The sequence below is a fragment of the Armigeres subalbatus genome, chromosome 1 (genome assembly GCF_024139115.2).
Source record: "Armigeres subalbatus isolate Guangzhou_Male chromosome 1, GZ_Asu_2, whole genome shotgun sequence".
Classification (NCBI taxonomy): Eukaryota; Metazoa; Arthropoda; class Insecta; order Diptera; family Culicidae; genus Armigeres; species Armigeres subalbatus.
The window spans coordinates 220,731,664-220,751,506 of NC_085139.1; the positions used below are offsets into that span (position 1 = coordinate 220,731,664).

At 42.4% G+C, this 19,843-nt stretch overlaps 2 protein-coding genes across 3 annotated transcripts in view; both read right to left on the bottom strand.

The window, feature by feature from the left end:
• The window catches only part of LOC134207010 (low-density lipoprotein receptor-related protein 2-like), a 52,904-nt gene extending 45,718 nt beyond the window's left edge, over nucleotides 1–7,186 (bottom strand). Inside the window, 3 exon segments of the mRNA XM_062682750.1 lie at nucleotides 5,529–6,379; nucleotides 6,434–6,849; nucleotides 6,932–7,186. Coding sequence (XP_062538734.1) covers nucleotides 5,529–6,379; nucleotides 6,434–6,849; nucleotides 6,932–7,186 — 1,522 coding nt within the window.
• LOC134205789 (protein-tyrosine sulfotransferase) overlaps nucleotides 1–19,843 on the bottom strand; it is a 463,178-nt gene that overhangs the window by 248,610 nt on the left and 194,725 nt on the right. The gene's annotated exons all lie outside the window — the stretch shown is intronic.

The following is a 19,843-nucleotide window of genomic DNA, read 5'->3' on the forward strand; positions in this document are numbered from 1 at the left end:
CATATCCAAGCATGCCAAAAACTCCTCACCGAGTAGAAAATGAGCGAGAGCAAGAGCTTTTTTGACGAGCAGAAATAAGCATCAAAACTCACAACATTGAGGATCATTAAACCCGCACTTGTACGTCGCAAAACATGAGCGAATCTATCTGTTCATCTTTTTTTGTGGTATGTCACTCACTCACACTCAAAACAGCCTCATCACATACAAAACGTCGCTCAGCAGGCTCAATGAGTGCTCTTTCGCCTGACGCCTTTTTATTTTGCTTTTCCTCACTCTGTTTTATTTTGTACCTCTTCTTTTTTACGCTTCCACTCAATCGTGAGGATGCGCAGGCAACATTTTCCTGATGCTGATTTAATATGACTCTAGCGAGAGTGAGAAGTTTTGTCGAGCCTGCTCATGTCTCATCACTCACGATCATCTCATTTTTCTCTTCTCATTTCTGCCTTCTTTTTCAACCTTCTTCTATCTTTCTTTTTTCTCCCTTGGCCGTTTTCCTTAGTTCTTCTTCCTTCTTCCCTTTTTCTTCTATTTTCTCCTTTCTTTGTTATTGTTTACTCTAGATTGTTATGTATTCTACCTTTTTCCTGCTTACTTCTTTCTTCGTCCTTCTTCTTTCTTCTAGTTTCTTCCTAGTTCTCATTTATTCTTTGCTTTCTTCTTTCATCCTTCTTCCTTCTTCCTTTTTGATACTTCCTTCATATTTTTTCCTTGTTCCTTGTTGCTTCTCCTTCTTTCCTGTTGTTTCTTCCTTCGTCCTTGCATCTTTATCATTCTTCCTCCCTTCTTCACTTTCGCTTTTTTCTTTATCCTTCTTGTTTCATCCTCCTTTTGTTTTCCTTCTTTCTTTTCCATTCTTACTTAGTATTATTTTTCTTCTTCCTTCCGACTCCCTTCTCCCTTCATCCGTATTTCTTGTTCCATTTTAAATCTACTTTTTTTTACTTCCTTTTTGTTCTTCTTGCTTCTCCCTTCTTTCTTCCCCTTTCCTTATTTTTTCGTCATTCTTCTTTCATTTTTATTCTTTCTTTTCTATTCTTCCTACTTCCCTTTTTCTCGTTTCTCCCTACCTCTTCTGTCTTATATCTTCTTCTGTTCTGCTTATGTTTTTCTCACCTTCCCTCCTACTTTTCACTTATCACCATTCATTTATAACTTCTCATTTTCGCTTACTCCCTTCTCACATCTTACATCTTACATCTTTTTTCTCCCATGTTCCGTCTTCTTTTTTCTCCTCCTTTGCCTTTACCCTTACTTTTGGTTAATTCTTTTCTTTTCTTTCTACGTTTTTCTTCTTCATTATTTTTTCTACTTTCTTCCATTATCCTTCTTCCTTTCTTTTTTTCATTTTTCATTCGCTCTATCTTGCTCCTTCTGCCTTTTCCATTCTTCTGCCTTATTCTTTTTATTTCTTCTTTTCCTTTCTAACTCCTTCTTTTTCTTTTTTGTCTTCCTCCTTGTTTCTTCCATCAATCTTTTTTCTTCCTTCTTCCTTCCTTCTTTTTCATTCATGAGAACTCTCTTCTTCCTTAACTATTCGTTCCTCCTTTTTTTCTTTTTTCTTCTTTCTTTTCCATTGTTCTTTGATCTTTTTGCTTCCTTCCTTACCGTCCTTTCTTCTTCTCTACATATTCCTTTTTCTTTCTTTCATCTTCGTTTTTCCCGCTTCTTTATTTCTTTTTCATACTTTCTTCATCCTTATTCTTTCTTTTTCCTTCTTCCCTCTTTCATTTTTCTTCCTTTCTTCTTTCTGCCTTATCTCACCACTCTTCTCTCACTTCCCAATTATCAACCCTTACGTCTCACTTCTTGCTTCAGTTCTTCCTGCTTTTTTCATTCTTGTTTTTTCCTTTTTCCTTACTTCTTCCTTTTTTCCTTCTACGTTCTTCCTTCTTCGTTATTTCCTCTACTTTCTTTCTTTGTCCTTCTTCTCTTTCATATTTTCTTCCTTCTTTTTTTTCATTTTTTGTATCTTCTTTATTCGACCTTTTTCATTTTTCTTCCATCTTCCTTATTTCCTCTATCTTGTTCTTTCTTCCTTTCCATTCATCTGTCTTATTCTTTTTGTTCCTTCTTTTTATTTCTTACTTCTTTTTCGTTTTTGTCTTCCTCCTTGCTTCTTCCTTCAATATTTTTTCTTGCTTCTTCCTTCCTTCTTCTTCATTCATGGGAACTCTCTTCTTCCTTAATTATTCTTTCCTCCTTTTTTTCTAATTTTCTGCTTTTTTTCGTTGTTCTATGATATTTTTGTTTCCTTCTTTACTGTCCTTTCCTCTTATCCACACATTCCCTTTTCTTTCTTTCATCTTCGTTTTTCCCTCTCCTTTTTTTCTTTTTCATACTTTCTTCATCCTTATTCTTTCATGTCCCTTTTTCCCTCTTTCATTTTTCTTCCTTTCTTCTTTTTGCCTTATCTCACCACTCTTCTGTCACTCCCAATTATCAACCATTACGTCTCACTTCTTGCTTCAGTTCTTACTTCTTTTTTCATTCTTGTTTTTTTCCTTTTTCTTTACTTCTTCCTTTTTCCTTCTACGTTCTTTCTTCTTCGTCATTTCTTCTACTTTCTTCCTTTATCCTTCTCTTCTCTTATATTTTCTTCCATCTTCTTTTTTCATTTTTTGCATCTTCTTAATTCGTTCTTTCTTCTCCATTCTCCTCTTTATTTTTACTTAATTCTTCTTTTTCGTTTCTTTCTTTTTCTTTCTTACTTCTTCTTTTCCTTTTTGTCTTCCTTCTTCAATCTTTTTTTTTTCCTCCTTCATTTCTTCTTATTCTCTGGTCTTGTTTATTCTTGCTGCCTTCCTTTTCTTTTTTCTTTGTTCTTTGATCTTTTTGCTTTCTTCTTTACTGTTCTTTTTTCATTCTATATAATTCCTTCTTCTGGTTTTCAGCTTCTTTTTTTCCTCGTACTTCTGTCTTCTTCATTCTTACTTCATTCATATTATTTCTTCTCCCTTTTTTCATTTTTCTTCCTTTCTTCTTTCCTTATATCTGACCATTCTTCTCTCACTTCCCAATTATCAAACCTTACGTCTTATTTCTTGCTTCAGTTCTTCCTTCTTTTTTCTCCATTCTTGATTTTTTTTTTCTTTTTTCCTTTCTTCTTCCATTTCCCCTCTAGGTTCTTCCTTCTTCGTTGTTTCTACTTTTTTCCTTCTAACTTCTTTGTTTTTCCTTTATCCATTTCAATTCTATCTGCTTCTATCCTTCTTACTTGTTCCATTTTCCTTTTTTTATCCTTCTTTATTCCTTCATCTTTCTTCCTTTTTGCTACTTCCTTCTTCCGTTTTACTTCGTTTTTGTTTCTTGATTCATCTTTCTTGTTTCTTCTACATTATACCTCCTTTTGTCTTCTTTTTTCCTTTTATTTATTTTTCATTCTTAATTTTTCTTTCTCCTTTCTCTATTTTCCCCCTTGTTTCTTACGTCTCACCCCTTGTTTCAGTTTTTCGCACTACTTCATGCTACTTCTTAGTTCACAAATATCACATCTCACTTGTCACCACTCACTGCTTACTTCCTAGATTCTCCTACTCACTTATTACTGCACACATCTCACTATTCAGTACATCAATTTCTCTTCCCTCGCTTCGAACATCTCATTATCTCTTCTCACTTCTTCTTTTATCTCCATTCGTCCATCTTGATTCTTTTCATTTTTTTTAATTTTTCCCTTTTTCGTTCTACGTTCTCTCTTCTTCGTTATTTCTTCTACTTTTTTCCTCGTGACTTCTTTCTTTTTCCTTGATCCTTCCACTGAATTCTATCTTTTTCTTTCCTTCATTGTTTCTTTTTTCTTCTTTTTTTCCTTATTTATTTCTTCATCTTTCCTCCTTCCTTCTTCCCTTTTGCTACTTCCTTCTTCCTTTTCCCTCTTTCTTGTTTCTTCAACAATCTTTCTTCTATATTATTCCTCCTTTTGTCTTCTTACTTCATTTCCCTTTTTTTCACTCTTAATTCTTCTTTCTCCTTTATCCCTTCTTTCTTCCTCCTTTCTTCTTACTTCGCTTTTCCGTCTTCCAACTTCATTTTCCCTTATTATTCTTTTTTCTTCACTGCACCTTCATTCGTCTTCATTTTTCTCCTCTAATGTTGATTAATTATGATGATTAATTATTTTTAGAGCGTCTTAGGGGAAATTGCTACAAGGTTAAAAGACTATTATTCTTCCATTTACTTCCATTAGTGGAAGTAAATGGAAGAATAATAGTCTTTTAACCTTAATCCTCTAATGTTATTGTTTTACTTCTTTCTTGTTCGTTGTTCTTGCTTTTTTATTTTCTGTTCCCTTTTTCTCATTTCTTCTTCTTTCTTCATTCTTTCCTTCATCTTCATGCTTCTTTCCTTCTCCCTTATTCCCTCTTTCTTCTCCTTTTTGTGTTATATCTCACCACTCGTTTCTCACTTCCCAAATATCATCCCTCACGTCTCACCTCTTGCTTCTGTTTCTCTCTACACTCTCTCCTACTTATCATTGCTCAACTATCAAACCATTCACTTCTTACTTCTCATTTCTCCCTACTCACTTCTCGCTTGTTTCTGCACACATCTCACTATTTATTTCACTGTACTCACTTCGAACATCTCATTTCTCTCTTCTTCCTTCTTTTATCTCCCTTCTTATATCGTCCTTTTTTTACTTCATTTGCATATTCCTTACTTCTTCTTTGTTCTTCCCTTTTCTTTCTACTTTCTTCGGTATGCTTTCTACTTTTTAACCTTCCTACTTCTTCCTTCTTCTTTCTTTCTTTCTTCTAGCTTACTTCCTTTATCTTTGTTCCAACCTTTATGCCTTCTTCCATTTTTATTCCTTTACTATTTTTCCTACTTTCTTGTTATTGTTCCTTCTTACTGGTTTCTTCTTCATTATTCCTTCCGTCTTCTTCTTTCTTTTTTTCTGCTTGTCTTTTTATTTTTTGTTTTTCCTTTCGTTTTTCTTTCTTTTTCCTTGCTTCTTCCTCCTTACTTCTTGTTACCTCCATTCTCCTTCATTCTTCTTTCTTATCCTTTCTTCCTTCATCTTACTTCATACTTCATCCGTTCTCCTTGTTCCTTTTTGCTTTTTTCTTTTTCCTCCGTTATTCTTACTTCCTCTTTTTTTTATATCTCTACGAACGAGACTTTCAGCCCTAGACTGGCCCTCCTCCTTCTTCTTCCTCCTCCTTTCATCGTCATTATTACCTTCAGCTTATTCTCTCTTTTCTCTTCTTTCTTCTTTCTTTTTCCTATATCTTTCTGTTTTATATCTTATCATTTCCTTCTCACTTTCCAAGTATCATCCTTCACGTCCCACCTCTTCCTTGTGTTTCTCTCACTACTTCCTCCTACTTCTCGTTTTTTCATTTTACTTACTCATTTCTCACTTGATACTGCACACATCTCACTATTCAGTCCTTACACCCATTTCTTTGTATTCATTTCTCACTTCTCATTTCCCCCTTCGAACAACTCGCTTCAATTAATAAGGAAAAATATTTCAACTATTCGACCAAACGACCCCAAACCCAAATAAATCCACTTACTCGTGCAGTTCTGCTCCTCGTCGCTGTTGTCCAAACAATCGTCATCTCCGTCGCAGATCCAACTCTTCGGAATACACCGCTGGTTGTTGCACGTAAAGTCCCACGTGTTCGGGCAGGACTGCACCGGAGGTTCAGCATTCGGATCCGCAAAGCAACTCCTACCGTCATCTCCCAATCGTTCCCCGTACGGACAACCGCACTTCACCGTCAATCCACTGGAGCTATTGCGCGGAACCGCGAAGCACAGCTTCTCGCAACCGCCATTATTGATTCCGCACGGTTGATGCGAATCGATCAGCTGAATCGATCTACTGAACACCTTGACGCCATATAGTCTGTTGGTTTGTGGTTCACGGACCATGATCTCCTCCTGCTCGCCGGTCAACTTGTGCAGCCGCACGATCGCGTCCAACCGCCAATCTGTGATGTACATCCACTCGTCGTGGATCACGATCGAGAACGGATGCCGTATCAGTCGTGAGTTGACCGTCTTCACGTCCGTACCGTCCAGACTTGCATGCTGGACGTGGTCCAACAAGGCATCACACCAATAAACGCGATCTTCCTTGAAATCGATCGACAGACCGTTTGGCCAACCCAATGTCACATTCTTGAACACCATCAAGCCTGTACTGTCGGAGTCTGCCTCGGCTGATATTTGCCGGCCGATCCCATTCAGAGAAGTAGATGTATCCTTGTTCGGATGCACAACAAAGCACGTGGTCGTTTCAGATTCTTCAGCAGAGTTCTCCTGAGGCGACCGTCCTGGCTCAGCACATTCAACGTACCTTTCGACTGTCATAGTAGATTCTTGAAACCCAATCAACGGCCAGCCCTTCAACGCCTTCGTTCTGTGAGGCGAGTAATTTCCGTCCGGTTCCGTTCCGATGAACCCGGTAGATCACGTCCCGCAGAACGTCCGAGTAGTAGAGTGTTCATCAACAGCGTCGAAATCCAAACCGACGAATCGAGCCGTCGGCACAACCGGTAGAATCGCATCGCTGAAACCTTCGATGACGGGATCGAGCACCTTACCCTGATGAATGCGCTGTGAGTACATCAAGAATTGTGCACTAACTCGCAGTTCATCAGATCCCTGGACGCCATCCGGTAGACACGCGCAGCGATAGCAACTGGAAGGAGCACCTTGCACCGCCGTTACTACACACATCTTGAACATCTCCGTTGTTGCTGCCGCAGATTTGAAACCTTCGGTTGAGCATCGGATGTACGGTGATGACGCTTTAGGTTCGCGGATATCCTTCGCCTGAAGATCGATTGAAGCTGGACGAACCTCGAATTTATCAACGGACATAATACCCTGCTTGGGCATCCGTCCAGAAACACGATTTTCGAACAGCGCAAACGCGATGGGCTGGCACTTGTGACCGCAGAATCATTACTCGATATTCTCCATCGTAGGACGGATTGATGTAGTCCAGCAGCGAATCGCACCAGAATTCTCGCTTCGATAACATCCACGGCAACGCCGGATGCTTTGTAGGCAGCCTCAGATACAATCGATTTAGCATGAGTTCCTCCATATGAGCTCGCAGAACGTGACTTCCATCGGCGACGAACATGAGACCGGACGTTGGATCCAGTGCCAGGTCAGCCGGGCTAGTGAGGTTCGATCCTAGGACTACAGCGCCAACCATCAAGTTCGAACACGTCAACCTTCTGTCCGACCAGTTCGCACATACAGCTTGTCTCCGATCCAGTCGATGGCAATGCAACTGGAGCCCATGTGCCGGCAACGAAAATCATGGCCACCGTAACCCATTTTCCAAAACTTGAGACTGAACTTTGCGGGTTTTGATGTCAGACCAGAACAGAAGGTTCTTTGTGATGGTAAGCCAAACCACTAGCTCCTGGTTGCGTTGGGATTGTCCTGAAGTCCTGACCGTGTGAACTCATCCGCACTATTGCACGATCGTAGAAGATCAACTCCAGACTGGATGCCGTGGGGCAACGCAGCGCGATCTGTCCATGAGCGTAACCGCCGCACAAGCACAGGAGTACGATCGTCCGTATTGGACAGAGCTGATCGCAGTGACCCCAACGTTACATCTGTCCAGATCGCTACAGGTCCTGTTATCGGGTGAGAGAGTTCGTCCGGAGGACAGTAGCACATCCACCAGTCAGCGATGGACCACATTTGTACTCGCAACCGCCGGGTCATGCAGTAGCTGAAATAAATTCGAATTTAATTCCAAATGATCTGTAGGTCGATCGCTCATGGAAACTTACAACAAGCGTCTCTTCGTTGGTACGTCCTCACAGTCCGCTTTCCGTCGCACAGTTTTGTTTTAGCGATGCACTTCGGTTGACGTTGGGTCCACCCGCGACATAGGAACTTGTTATCCGGGCAGGCAATCGCCGTGCACTCGCCCCATCACTCCTCGTCGGAGGTCGTGGTAACGTCACAGTGGAAGGTCGCCGGGATGCACAGCGAATTTGCGCATCGGAACTGACCTCATGACACGGCGGGAAATTCAAATTAAATATGAAAAACAGGTTGATTGATGAAGCAAGGCACTTATCGCGCGGATGACGCCTTTCTAAAGCTGAGCGTCGTCGTGGTCGGATTAATTACGGTGAAGATCCGCAACCAGCGTCACCCTGTGCGCGATCGTGATCGCGATACTTTACTGCAATTCTGCTCGTCGGAATTGTCGCCGCAGTCGTTCTTGTGGTTGCACTTGAGCACCGTACTACACAGCGCGCCTTGGCACAGCGGAACTGATCGAGCTGGCAGGCACTGGGCACCGTCCTCGTCCACCCCGGTCCGACAGTCCAGAACCGTCGCATTTTCTCCTTGGCACACAGATGTCGGCGACGCGCCCGTTCACCGACACGGACTGCGACGGCGTCCCGCAGGATGTCGTCCGGTTGGCACTTGGTATGCTGCGTGAGGAAGAAACGAGAGCAGTACGAAAGAGCAAATTAGAGAGCTGCAAGCATTGCATTTGTATAACGATGGGGATTAATTTGAGCTGCGGTAATTTACTGCGTGATTATGTCTCGTTAAGTCGTGCTTCGTTTGTTCGGCTCTTCCGAGGCGAATTCACGTTGGTATATGTATACGAGGCTGTGATTTTGGTTCGCATGGAACCTCCCCTTGAATTATCGATAGAGTCAAGGTAAAGGAGACATGGGAATGGTCATAATGTGACTTCGGAAAGCTGCATGTTTGTCGTTGTCAGTAAAGTAGTACAATATCAATTTCTAATATTGATAAATCCATTTCTAATAAGGTTTGTATGCTGGATTTCTAGTGACAGTGAAATTGACTTAATTTCTCTTATGTCACACTTCCAAGTGATATCCTTAAATACAGACAAAAAATATAAAAAAATCTTTGAAACGGAAAAGTTAGTCGAATTTATTGTATTCGAAAAATGGTTGAAATGCAGCTTAAGACTTCTAGACGCAAATGCTGTGGAATGAGTTCGATTCGATTATTGTAAAAACTTTCGAAAAGTTCTATACTGGTCCACTGATTGTTGTGTAAATGTCTTGGTTGGCTAGAGGATGGGGATAAATTGACACCCTATAACACCCTTATAAGAACTGCAGTTGTTTATCAAGTGGCTATAAAGAAACTGCATTGTTCAATGCATGTGTATCGAAGTTTATCTTATTGGTTAACAGCTGCGTGAAAAAAATACACAAAATAGGGAACTGTTCCATTTTCATTCCTGAACATATATATACATATTAATCTCATCCGAAACAAAGAAATAAAGCATCAACTCTGTCCCTTTATTTTTACCAATATCGTGCTCACTGCTGAAAAAATCACAAAATAAGCAGTCAAATTCTTTTCATTGCTTTTTTAGGAAGCTTCCATATGGCATAACGACATTTGGTATAATGCCATTTGCCAAAAAAATAGTTAACCTTCACCCTCCTTGTACTTAAATTGCCGAATTGTTTTGGAAAAACCTGGTTTCGATTTATTTAGATGAACAATTTCAAAGAAAGTTTCTTGTTTTCCTGAAATAATGTTCGAAAGAAGTCCTGGAGGAAGCTCTGAAGGAATACCTGACGAAATTCTAGTCTTGAGCAATTTCTGATTTATCCTGTAATAATTTCTGAGGATTTCTAAAGGAACCCTGGAGAAAATTCGAAAGAATTCTTGAGGAATGTCCATAGAAATTCTTTAAGAAATTTAGAATGTCGCAATTCCTTTAGAAGTTCCTTGAAATTGCTCTAGAATTCGTATGAGATATTCTAAAATTTGTCCTAGAATTTTGGAAAGAAAATGGAGAAAATCTGAAGGAATTACTAGATGAATTCCTGAGGAGAGCAGAGACACTTACGTAGCCCGGGATAGAAAGAATCTCCTTTCAACAGTGTAATGGATCAGACTAATAAATAGATTTGCAATCCTTTTGAGTTTTCCGAGAGGTGGCTTTGAGGAAGGCGTCAAATCCATTACAGCTGTGGGAAATGACCATCTACATGAGTAGAAAGTTTTAAAAGTATTCCAAAGAATTTCTGAAGGAATTCTGATGGAATTGTCAGAATCGATCTCAGAAGAATTTTTGAAGGAATTTTGAATAATTCCAAGAAATTTCCTAAGGTCCTAAAAGTTCCAAAGCAATTCCTGATAGAAATTTCGAAGAAAACCTGGTTTCATTTATGGAGGTTTGTGCTACAACACTGCTTATGTACTCATTTGATTCTTTCTACAAATTTCATGTATATTCCTTTCAGCATGTGCAACATTATTTGTTGTTGCATCGATGTCACATCGTATAGTGATGTCGTCATGTTGGGCGATATAGTTGTCGTCCAAATAGTTCCATAGGTTCTAGAGACTTTAAAGTTGGGTTTCGGAATTCTAGAATGTTATCGCACTTTCGTCCTAGACGGAACATACTCCCGGTTGGGGCGTTATCGGCCAAGGTTTAGTTATTGCCATCAGTGGTTTGTTGTCTTCACAGGAAGGATGGATATCTTGATCGGTCGATGCAACACACTCATACTGAAAACATCCACTTCTTCGCCAAATTGTCTTCTCTTGAATAAACAGCACAATTCTTCCTAACTTCCAACAAAAGGCGGGTTGATTCTTGCTCGATCAGAACAATCATACTGGGTTGAACATTTGGCATCATTTTCAAGTTCTTTTTTCTGGCTGTAGTGAGGCGATAGTTCTTGTCCAAGCTCGCAGAAGTGCTCGCGCATGAGCTGCAAATGTTGCCAACGTTCGAGAAATTGATTTAACGTTTCAAGTAACGGTTCGGCGGGTGCTGAGCGGGCGTCCTATCAAGTAATGTGCCGAAGTGATAAATTGAGGATCAGATGGATCGTTGAGAGAGAGCAAACATCGGTCTTGAATTGAGTAGCTTCAATCTCTGCTAAAACAGTTGCAACTCCTCAAACGTAAGAGTAGCATTTTACGATACGTTTCAGGTGGTTTTGCAGATTTCACCTGCCTTCCCAAAGGCCACCGAACTCTGGGGCGTCGGTGGAATGAAATGCCATCTGGGAGTAGTCCATCCTCGTAGAATGTACTGTAGATTTGCAACACGCTTGCATGGTTGGTGGATATCACTCGTTCTGTTTCATCCGCTAGATGAACACGTTGAATCACCTTCATGATGGCGTTGTTGGCACGACGTAAAGGTTCCCCAAACACGCGACGCGATTCTATCGCTTGGCAACAGCGATTCTGTCGCTCTGTGTAGTAGTAGTAAAATTCTTCTTTATTTAAAACATTTTTCGTTCCACAATTATTTTTAACATGCATAGTGATCGGTCGTGGCTTCGCCCTCCAACTTCACCTTGTTTTTTTAAATTTGATAACCAACTACTATGTACACTAATATTTACAATAAAACATTTGATAACCTAGATTGAACTAGCGCCCTAAGCGCTTCTTGGCCCGAGTGCAAGCAACGGACCTTAAATCTTTCTTTTACACTCACCAAAGGTCTCATGTAAAGCTTTTATTCCGGCAAGACGGTGGACCTCGGATGTTCTTGTCCTGGGAGGGTGTTGAGGATCATCCTCAGCAATTTGTTTTGGACCTGCTGAAGTTTGAGGTGGTGGTTTTAGCGCATCTCCCAGACCGGCATGCCATATTCGATCACAGGAGGATGATTTGAGACAGCAAGTTATTTTTCAGGGACAATGACGATCGGCGGTTGATCAAAGTACAGTAGTTTCAACAAGACGTTACACTTTGTCACCGTTTTGTCAACCTGTTGCCTGAAAATAAGTCTGTGTCGAGGGTCAAGCGTAGTCGGCCTCATTGGCCCATTCCACGTCGTGCCATTGAGGATGATTTTGCAGTCCCCAGGCGGAACATGTTTAGGGATTTGGAGTGGGAAAATGAACCTGGCTTCGCCGCGTTGATACAGATCTTCCAGCTGGTGAGGTATCGTCAGGCATCCAGGCCCGTTGGAGTTTTGCCACAGCGCTCTGATCACTCTACCGTTGTAGACGATGGATTGTCATCTGCGAACAGAGACAGAATGGCGCCTTCTGGAGGTTCTGGCATGTCGGAGGTGAACAGATTGAAAAGCAGGGGCCGAGGATACTGCCCTGGGGACGCTCTGCGACGATGTTGTGCGATTGGAACTCGCTCCGCTGATTGAGACCCGGAAATGTCCTTGCACAGGTGATTGTTGATTTTCACCAGGTGCTGGAAGATTGTAGTTGTAGTTTGTACACCAGGCCATCATGCCATATATGTCAAAGCCTTCGACATCGAGTAAGGCCATGGCGGATGTTTTCGAGACAAACTTGTTCCGTCTGAGGACGTTGGTAACTCGGGTCAGTTGGTGTACAGTTGACTGACCGCGTCGAAACAAACTGTTCCTCGAGCAAGATGTTGAGATTTTCGGGACTCAAGTAACGATGATGAATAGCTTTTCGAATAGCTTGATAACCCTAGAGAAGGCTGATGGGTCGATAACTTTGGGGAGGAAGGATCCTTCCCAGGCTCTGGATATGACTTCGCTGACTTCCAGGACGATGGGAAGTAGCTGAGCGGAGACACTGATTAAAGATCAGAGAGGTGCTCAAAGAACGGAGCACCTCATGTGTTTGAGCCGAGATTCAGGATGCTGCTAGCCTGGGGCTTCTATGTTCTTCGACGATTTGATATAGGCGCCTCATGTCAGCTGAGATCTCTCCATCTGAGAAGTCTGGAATCAAATGGATGTTGTTCGCATGCTCGATTGCGCTGTTTGTGTGGACTGACGATGTTCTGCCAAGATTGTGGAGCTGAGAAGTGACGACCTATTTCAGCGACCTTCTGCAGGAGTTATCAAGCGATCCTTAGAGCCATTATTGTCTAGTGGGATCAGAGGTGGAATGGGCTGAGGCTTGATTTTAGAATTTTGATCATTTTCCAGAACGGCTTAGTAATCTGGGAGAGTGCGGATCTTGTTCGAGAAATCGTTACTTTTGAGGTCCACCATTCTGGCCTTTGATAATTTTATATCGATTGCAAGCGTGTTAGCTCAGGCGCAGTCCAGTACGCTGAAACTGCCTGCGAGTGACATTCCGCAATCGAATCAAATCTTTGTGAGTGTATCGAAGGAGTTGCTTACTCTGCGAGCCGTCGGGACATGCTGGTCTCCGAGATTGCTCTTTCTGATGGCGCATAGCTGGCGGTCGATACTTTCCGGCGTCTTCGGACGCACCTCGTAATCGACGGTGTTATCGACGCACCGTGAACCGCTGCCAGTTCACTCGGTGGTAGTTCCGCCGTAACTGCTGGTGCCGATTGACGAGGAGCAGTTCCGCCACCACCGGATAGTGATCCGAACTGAGCTCCGGTAGACAACCGCTGCGAGACGTGGTCACTCAGGTTTGTTAAGTAGAGGTCGAGGTTGCGTGGACACCGGACCGATCCAGCGAGTGGGGAATCCGCCAAGATCGTGTAGTGGCCTTCTCCATGTCGTTGCTCCAGATGGTGCTGCTCCGATTGCCGCGACTGTTTCCCCAGGCTTCGATGTTTGCATACAGTCGCCGGCAATATACTGGCCTTGCCTCCGCGTCAGCTTGACGATGTCCCTCCGAAGGGCAGCCGATGATCCATCGCCGGTTTGGCTTGCGTTGAGTACGCCGCGATGAGCGCGATTGTGCGACTCGAAGTGGTGATTTCGACACCGATGGCCTCGATGACACTGAACTGGAAGCTTGGAAGCAGACGACAGTTGATGTTGTAGCGAAGAGCGATGGCCACACCCCCCCTGGTCGGCCGGTCGAGTCGCACGATGCGGAAGTCCGGGATGTTGATGTTCACCTCCGGTTTTAGGTGCGTTTCGTGATGAACGCCCGTCTATTTCCTTCTCCGGAAATCCTTCGCTCAATTATTTTGCTCTTGAGCGAGCAAGCGCCAGTTGACCAGGCCCACCCTAGCAGCCATTTTCGATGATGAAATGCCAAGAGTGAAGACCTGGTCGAAGGGGTCGCAGCCGCGCAGACGAGGTGGCGAGGCTGCGCGAAGATCGGCATCAGTTGTTCTGGAGGTACAGCGGAGCAGATTCTTCCGGTGGACGGCTTCATTCTCCGACTGCCGATGGAACCCAGGAGGAGGGAGGGGGCCATTCGCTGGGATGGTGCTGACGATGATGGAGCTTGGACCGATGCAGCTGCCTCTGCCAGTCGCTTGTACGGCTGAGTGAGTATTGGAATCACACAACGGGGAGCGGATGGCTGGAAAGTTCACTCGTTGATTACAGGAACACGGTTCTTCTTCGGATGGTCCTGGTGGAAGACTCTTCCGGATTTTCAGGAACTCACAGCCTAATACACTCGAAATCGGCAAATAGCTCAAATCTTTATTTTTCACTGGCCTTTGCAACAATAGTTGGTAGTGTTCTATAGTTGCGAGTCCCATAAGAAAACAATGGGATTCGTAATTATAGGAACACGACATAAAAATACACAACTATTGGAACATTGTACCAATAATTGAGGATTGATTTTAGGCAACAATGATAGGCTTCCTTGGTGATCGGAACATATTTCTCATAAAATAAAGTTGATGAGCTGGATATACTCTAAAGGTAAGTGAATGAAGTATCTTTTAGATGTGAGTGATAAATAGGATAGTACGGGCTTATTACCTCCACTAGGTGTCTTTTACTCTACACGGTTTCTACAAAAGTTAGGCTGCTATGAGTTTTTTCAACCATGCCAGAACTATTGTAATTGTCGGAATATAGTCTGACATTTGAAAATGGAATACTTAATGCTGATATGACCTTGTACCAAATGTGAGAAGTGTGCGCCCATCCGTGGAATCGACATCTAGTGTAGAGGGAACTTTCGATTAACCACTAGCAGGCGTAACTTGCAGCACCATCGGCAAAACACACTGCGCAAGTATAAGCATGCTCCATATGAGGCTTCTGAAGCATCTCCAAACGATGAAGTTTGTAGTATACTGTGCTGGGAAAGATAAACATCTGGTACCTGTATCAGACTCTGGTTGAGGTAATGTTCCGGAGTTCTATCCACTTAGTTGATTCAAAAGTGCATAGATTGCTAATGGCGTCTTCTTGCGCTAACATCTAGGTTACTTCGACCTAGCACACAAAAGTACCGGTACTACAAGGTCAAACGATGTTGATGATGAAACCAAACATGCACTACAACATGATGCATAAATTATCCTAATAGCTTGTTGGGCATAAATTGGCAAATAACTTAAATGACTGCAGCGCCACTAGCATTCTAGATCTTATACTTCTACTATCCACTTACGTTGATTTTTCGTCGCAGTTGTTGGATGAAGAGTTTTGCCACCAAAATAACCGGAGAAAATAGTTCAAGTGGATCGAATAGTTTTGCAACTCAGAGTACACGGTTCGTTTCCGTGATTGATCGTGACAAAAGTTGTGGTTGGTTGATGTGCTGCCGATGAGAAGTTGTCGGCTTTGGGATCCCAAAGAACTTAGCGCCTTGATGACATCGTTCACTCTATATTCATGCCAAGACATCTGTTTTTCCCGTTAATATAGTGGTATTATGTTGCAGAAAATTCTCAGAATTCGAACACCACTTGTGTAATTGGAAGCCACCGCGAGCTAGCAGAGCCTTCAATTGGGAGTAACATTCGCTGAGCTCATCCAACGTATCAGCGCCGGATAATACGTCATCGACGTAGAAATCTTCCTCACGATCCGAGAAGCGACAGGGAAACGAAGCTTCATCCTCAGCTAGTTGCATGAGACAGCGCGTTGTCAGTTTGTCGAAGCTGTTCCATATGTAACCGTATTTAGCTCCATTACTCTTACGCAGAAATCGTTGGTCCTCCGGCGCAATGAGCACTTGATGATACAGGAAGCGTACACCCAACCAGAGATTGCAACATTTTATTGCGATCTCGCATTAGTTTCGCCTACAGTTTGCCATAATTTGCGACATATGCACAGACTGTATTAAGCAAACGGCAGGCCCTTGCATTAGGTCTCCGGTCATGAGAAAATAAGAACTGTTATGTGTTAGTGCTTACATTGAATCTAATTTCTATCCCATGGGGAATGAAATGCTGTATACTTGACAACCTCCGCAACCATACAAAAAATTCGGTCGTAGACGGAATTGAACCTGAGACCCTCAACACCTTAGCACATCTAAACTAACGCGCCAACCATCTGGACTATTTACCAGTTGAGGAACGATGTGACCAAAGGCAATCATAATTCACGTTCTCATACTATGGCATGTGACAAGTGGAAGGGTAAAGAATATAAATGAGCGATGAGGAATAAGCACCATGCATATTTGTGTTCTTTTTCATTATCAAGTTAAATGGAATCAAAGATTGTGTGGGTTAAAGTTTGTTGCTGTACGCGATTCATATACTTGTTCTAGGAGGAGCCAACGAGATTCGTTTGGATGTATTGATCGAAACCAAATAACCGACTTAATGCAATGAGCTGTATTAACAAGTATGACATTCTCTGATAGTTTGAATGCGTGATTTGATACAAAATGGTTAATACAAAGAATGTCACACAGAATTGTTTTGGGTGTAGCATGATCGAGTCACTCTGTATGACAGGACCTATCTGCAGAACCTCGTTCAAAGATAGTTTCATTGGTTCAGACTTCGCACTAGCATCAAAACCACTTGACATTTTGTACTAGACTTCATAGGGCTTAGAACTTCGTGGTGCAGTAGGTAGTGCTTGGCTTGATGTGGAGGGTCTTTGGCTTCATCAACTTGATGGTAGTGCCCATGATCTATACTGCGAAGGAAATCAATATCTTGCGCTTAGTTTCATAGGGCGTAACTTGGTGATCGATTTCTATTCGTCGATGTTTCTTTTTATTATTGTAGCGAATTGCTAGTTAGTTGCTAGTTAGTTGATTTAATGGTTTGGTGCTATAAAGGATGAATGTATCTTGCACCAGAATCGATAATCACGGTTGTAGCTTTAAACAATTGAAACAATTGAACAAAATATAAAATCGATTAAGAGAAATCGATCAATACAGTTACGCCCCTATGAAACTAAGCGCGAGATATATTGGTCTTGTTATCATGCTTGAAACCGCTTTTCCAACATCAGAATCGTTTGAGTGCTAAAGCGCGACAGTCATCAAGTTGGTCCAAATTCTGTTTGAATGGAAGCTGCACACAAATCTTCCCGACGAATTACGCTTTTTACGTTGACAAGAAATGGTCCTCACAAGACTGCTCCTCGCGGAGCGACCAAGCGGTTGGCACTTCTTCGAGTTTCCAGAATCTGCATCAGATCCTCAACATCTTCAATGGTTGCAACATTGGAATGAAAAGCATTTGCACATGATTTGCAAAGGCTTGGAACTCGATAAATCTGGAACGGACTGTCACGGTGATCTTCTTACGAGAAAGACTTCGGAGTGCGTTGATCCCTGTGATTTGGACGTTGGTTTTCGTTTTCGAAACTCCAACTTTTCCGTGATGAAGTTTACCTGCGGCTGCGACCCACTGTCTAGTAGTGTTCGACAAGGATGCGGCTGACGCTCCTTATCGGAAGCGTGAACTGCGGCGGTGAGCAACAACACTGTTTTTGACTCTGGTGTTCTGCTGCAGGAACAGATCGTGGTTACAGGTTCAATCACAGTCGAAGGCGACGAGGCAGGAGAAGAAACGATAGTCTGGATTAGGGTAGAAACTCGGTCGAACAACTCGGTGTTGTGGCGTCTTCATCTTTCATGCAGCAATGAGTGGTGTTTCTTGTTGCACTTTCGACAGATTCTGTGGAAGATATTGCTTGAAATTATGGCCTTTACGAGACAATTGAAGACGATGAGCTTATCTTTCTCGGCTCGCTGCGCTGTCGTGAGTTGTTTCAATAGCGAGCACTGGTAGTTGAAATTTTACCAGAAAAATCTCTGCATGACTTGACGTATTGGTTTGAACTTATAGTGGCGTTCTGTGGTAGAGTTTGGGTGTGGACTAGGTTCACTCCTTTGATGCCTCGAAATTGAAAGCAGTGACATTTTGAAGTTCTCCAGAATTTGACAGCGTGATTTCATGAATTGAATTGTTGGATCGTACCTTGCACCACCTCTTTTCAGGTCGACTCCTATGCCCATGAGTGATCTTATCGAGAGCAGCGGTGATTAGGGTATTCACCATGTGTTCTTGATACGCCGGTAATGTCTTGTTTAGATATCGTAGGCCCTCCACATGTCCCGTTGCTTCGTCCACTAAGAAACGGTAATTCTTGAACGATCACACTGGACATCTTTCTCAGATTGAGAGGCCTCAGGTGAGCGTCTCAACTATGATTCGTGATTCTAGCGTTCACTCAAACCAGCCAGCGCTTGTTGGTATTCCTCATTCATTATTTTTGGTCATAGTTGTGCTCGGTCCAATTAGAGCCTCGTTCAATGGCACAATTTGATTATGTTGAATCAGCAGAATTTTCCATTAGGTCCTGAAAATCGCCTTAAACTTGGGCCAGTTATTGTAGTTCCTGTCGAATCGGGAATTGGAGCTTAACGATTACTGCGGATTATTACTTGAGTTTGGCTACGGCAGACTGGGAGTTTGATTGAGAATGTCTTCCACCTCTTGAACCAGTTGACGCATTGTAGTAGTGATCTCGAACGCAGTGTAAATTTCTTCTTGTTCTTCCTCAGCACTTCTTGGGAATCAAGGCCATAATCTCATCAGAATTTATAAACTCAGGTGACGCTGCTGTGAGCTTCCACTGATTACGTTGAGTTGGGCCAAGCTCGTGCCTTTGATCTCGCAAAGTAAATTGAATGCGTACAACCTTTTGTTCTTATTTGGTTGCGCTGACGGAAGAGTCCATTAAACTTCAAAACCGAAACGATGAATGAGAATCCTCGGAACGATTTTCCTGATTTGATGGAGGATTCGCAACGATATTTGAGTTGGTCGTTCACTTGGTTCTTGATTCACTAGCGGGTTTTATTTACAGGTGTGGTAGTTTCCGGGGTGTGTTTATTCGGCAGTATTACACGTGCATTTTTTCACACTAATAATTATTAGGACACTGAGTCAAACAGATTCTGAGGATAAATCTCGTACAATATCCGGATCGGTGGACCAATGTTTCGTTCCAAAACTGGCTGTTGGGAACTGAATAGGGCAATCGTTGGAATGGAATGATGTTCTTGAAACTTAGCAGACGATTTCCTTCAGATGGTCAGTGAGTGCAACACTGTGATGAAACAAATTGATTTTAGGGTTTTCAACAAATAAAAACATTTTCTGACCTAGATTGGCTGGGTAGACCTCGCACTCGCTGGCTTCTCAGCACGAGGAAGATGCTGCGTGGCCGGCTGTCAGAGACTGGATGACTGACTAAGAACGAGTGACTGGAACAAGATATTACAAGACATTTTTCTGTAGAATTTAATCCTTTCAGGATGGATGTAGCTTTAAACCCTTTCAGGACGGATGAGCCATATTGCCAGCGTTTTAGATTGCCTGTAATATCGCAGAAGAGAGATAGGCCTCACTTTCTTCTTCAAAAACTGTTCACTGGTGTTGCTCTGCATGAAAAATATCGAGGGTTTGACTCATACCCTGAAGACACAGATATCTTCGAAACCTTGAAAGATTTCTTGTGATAGCATGCAAATGAATCTGATCGTTTGAATACTAAATCACATTTCTTGATAGTTCTTAATGCTCGTCGGTATATACCCAAACCGGTTCAATAGGCGTATGGCATCATCGAATCCATTCTTGAATACCAGATGCTCAAGGTAATCCAAAACGTTCTGGAGTTCAGCTCACGATCTATCAGATCAATCAAGGTTTTAAAATGTCCTTATCATCGGTTTACACCCAATCTGGTTCAATAGGCGTATGC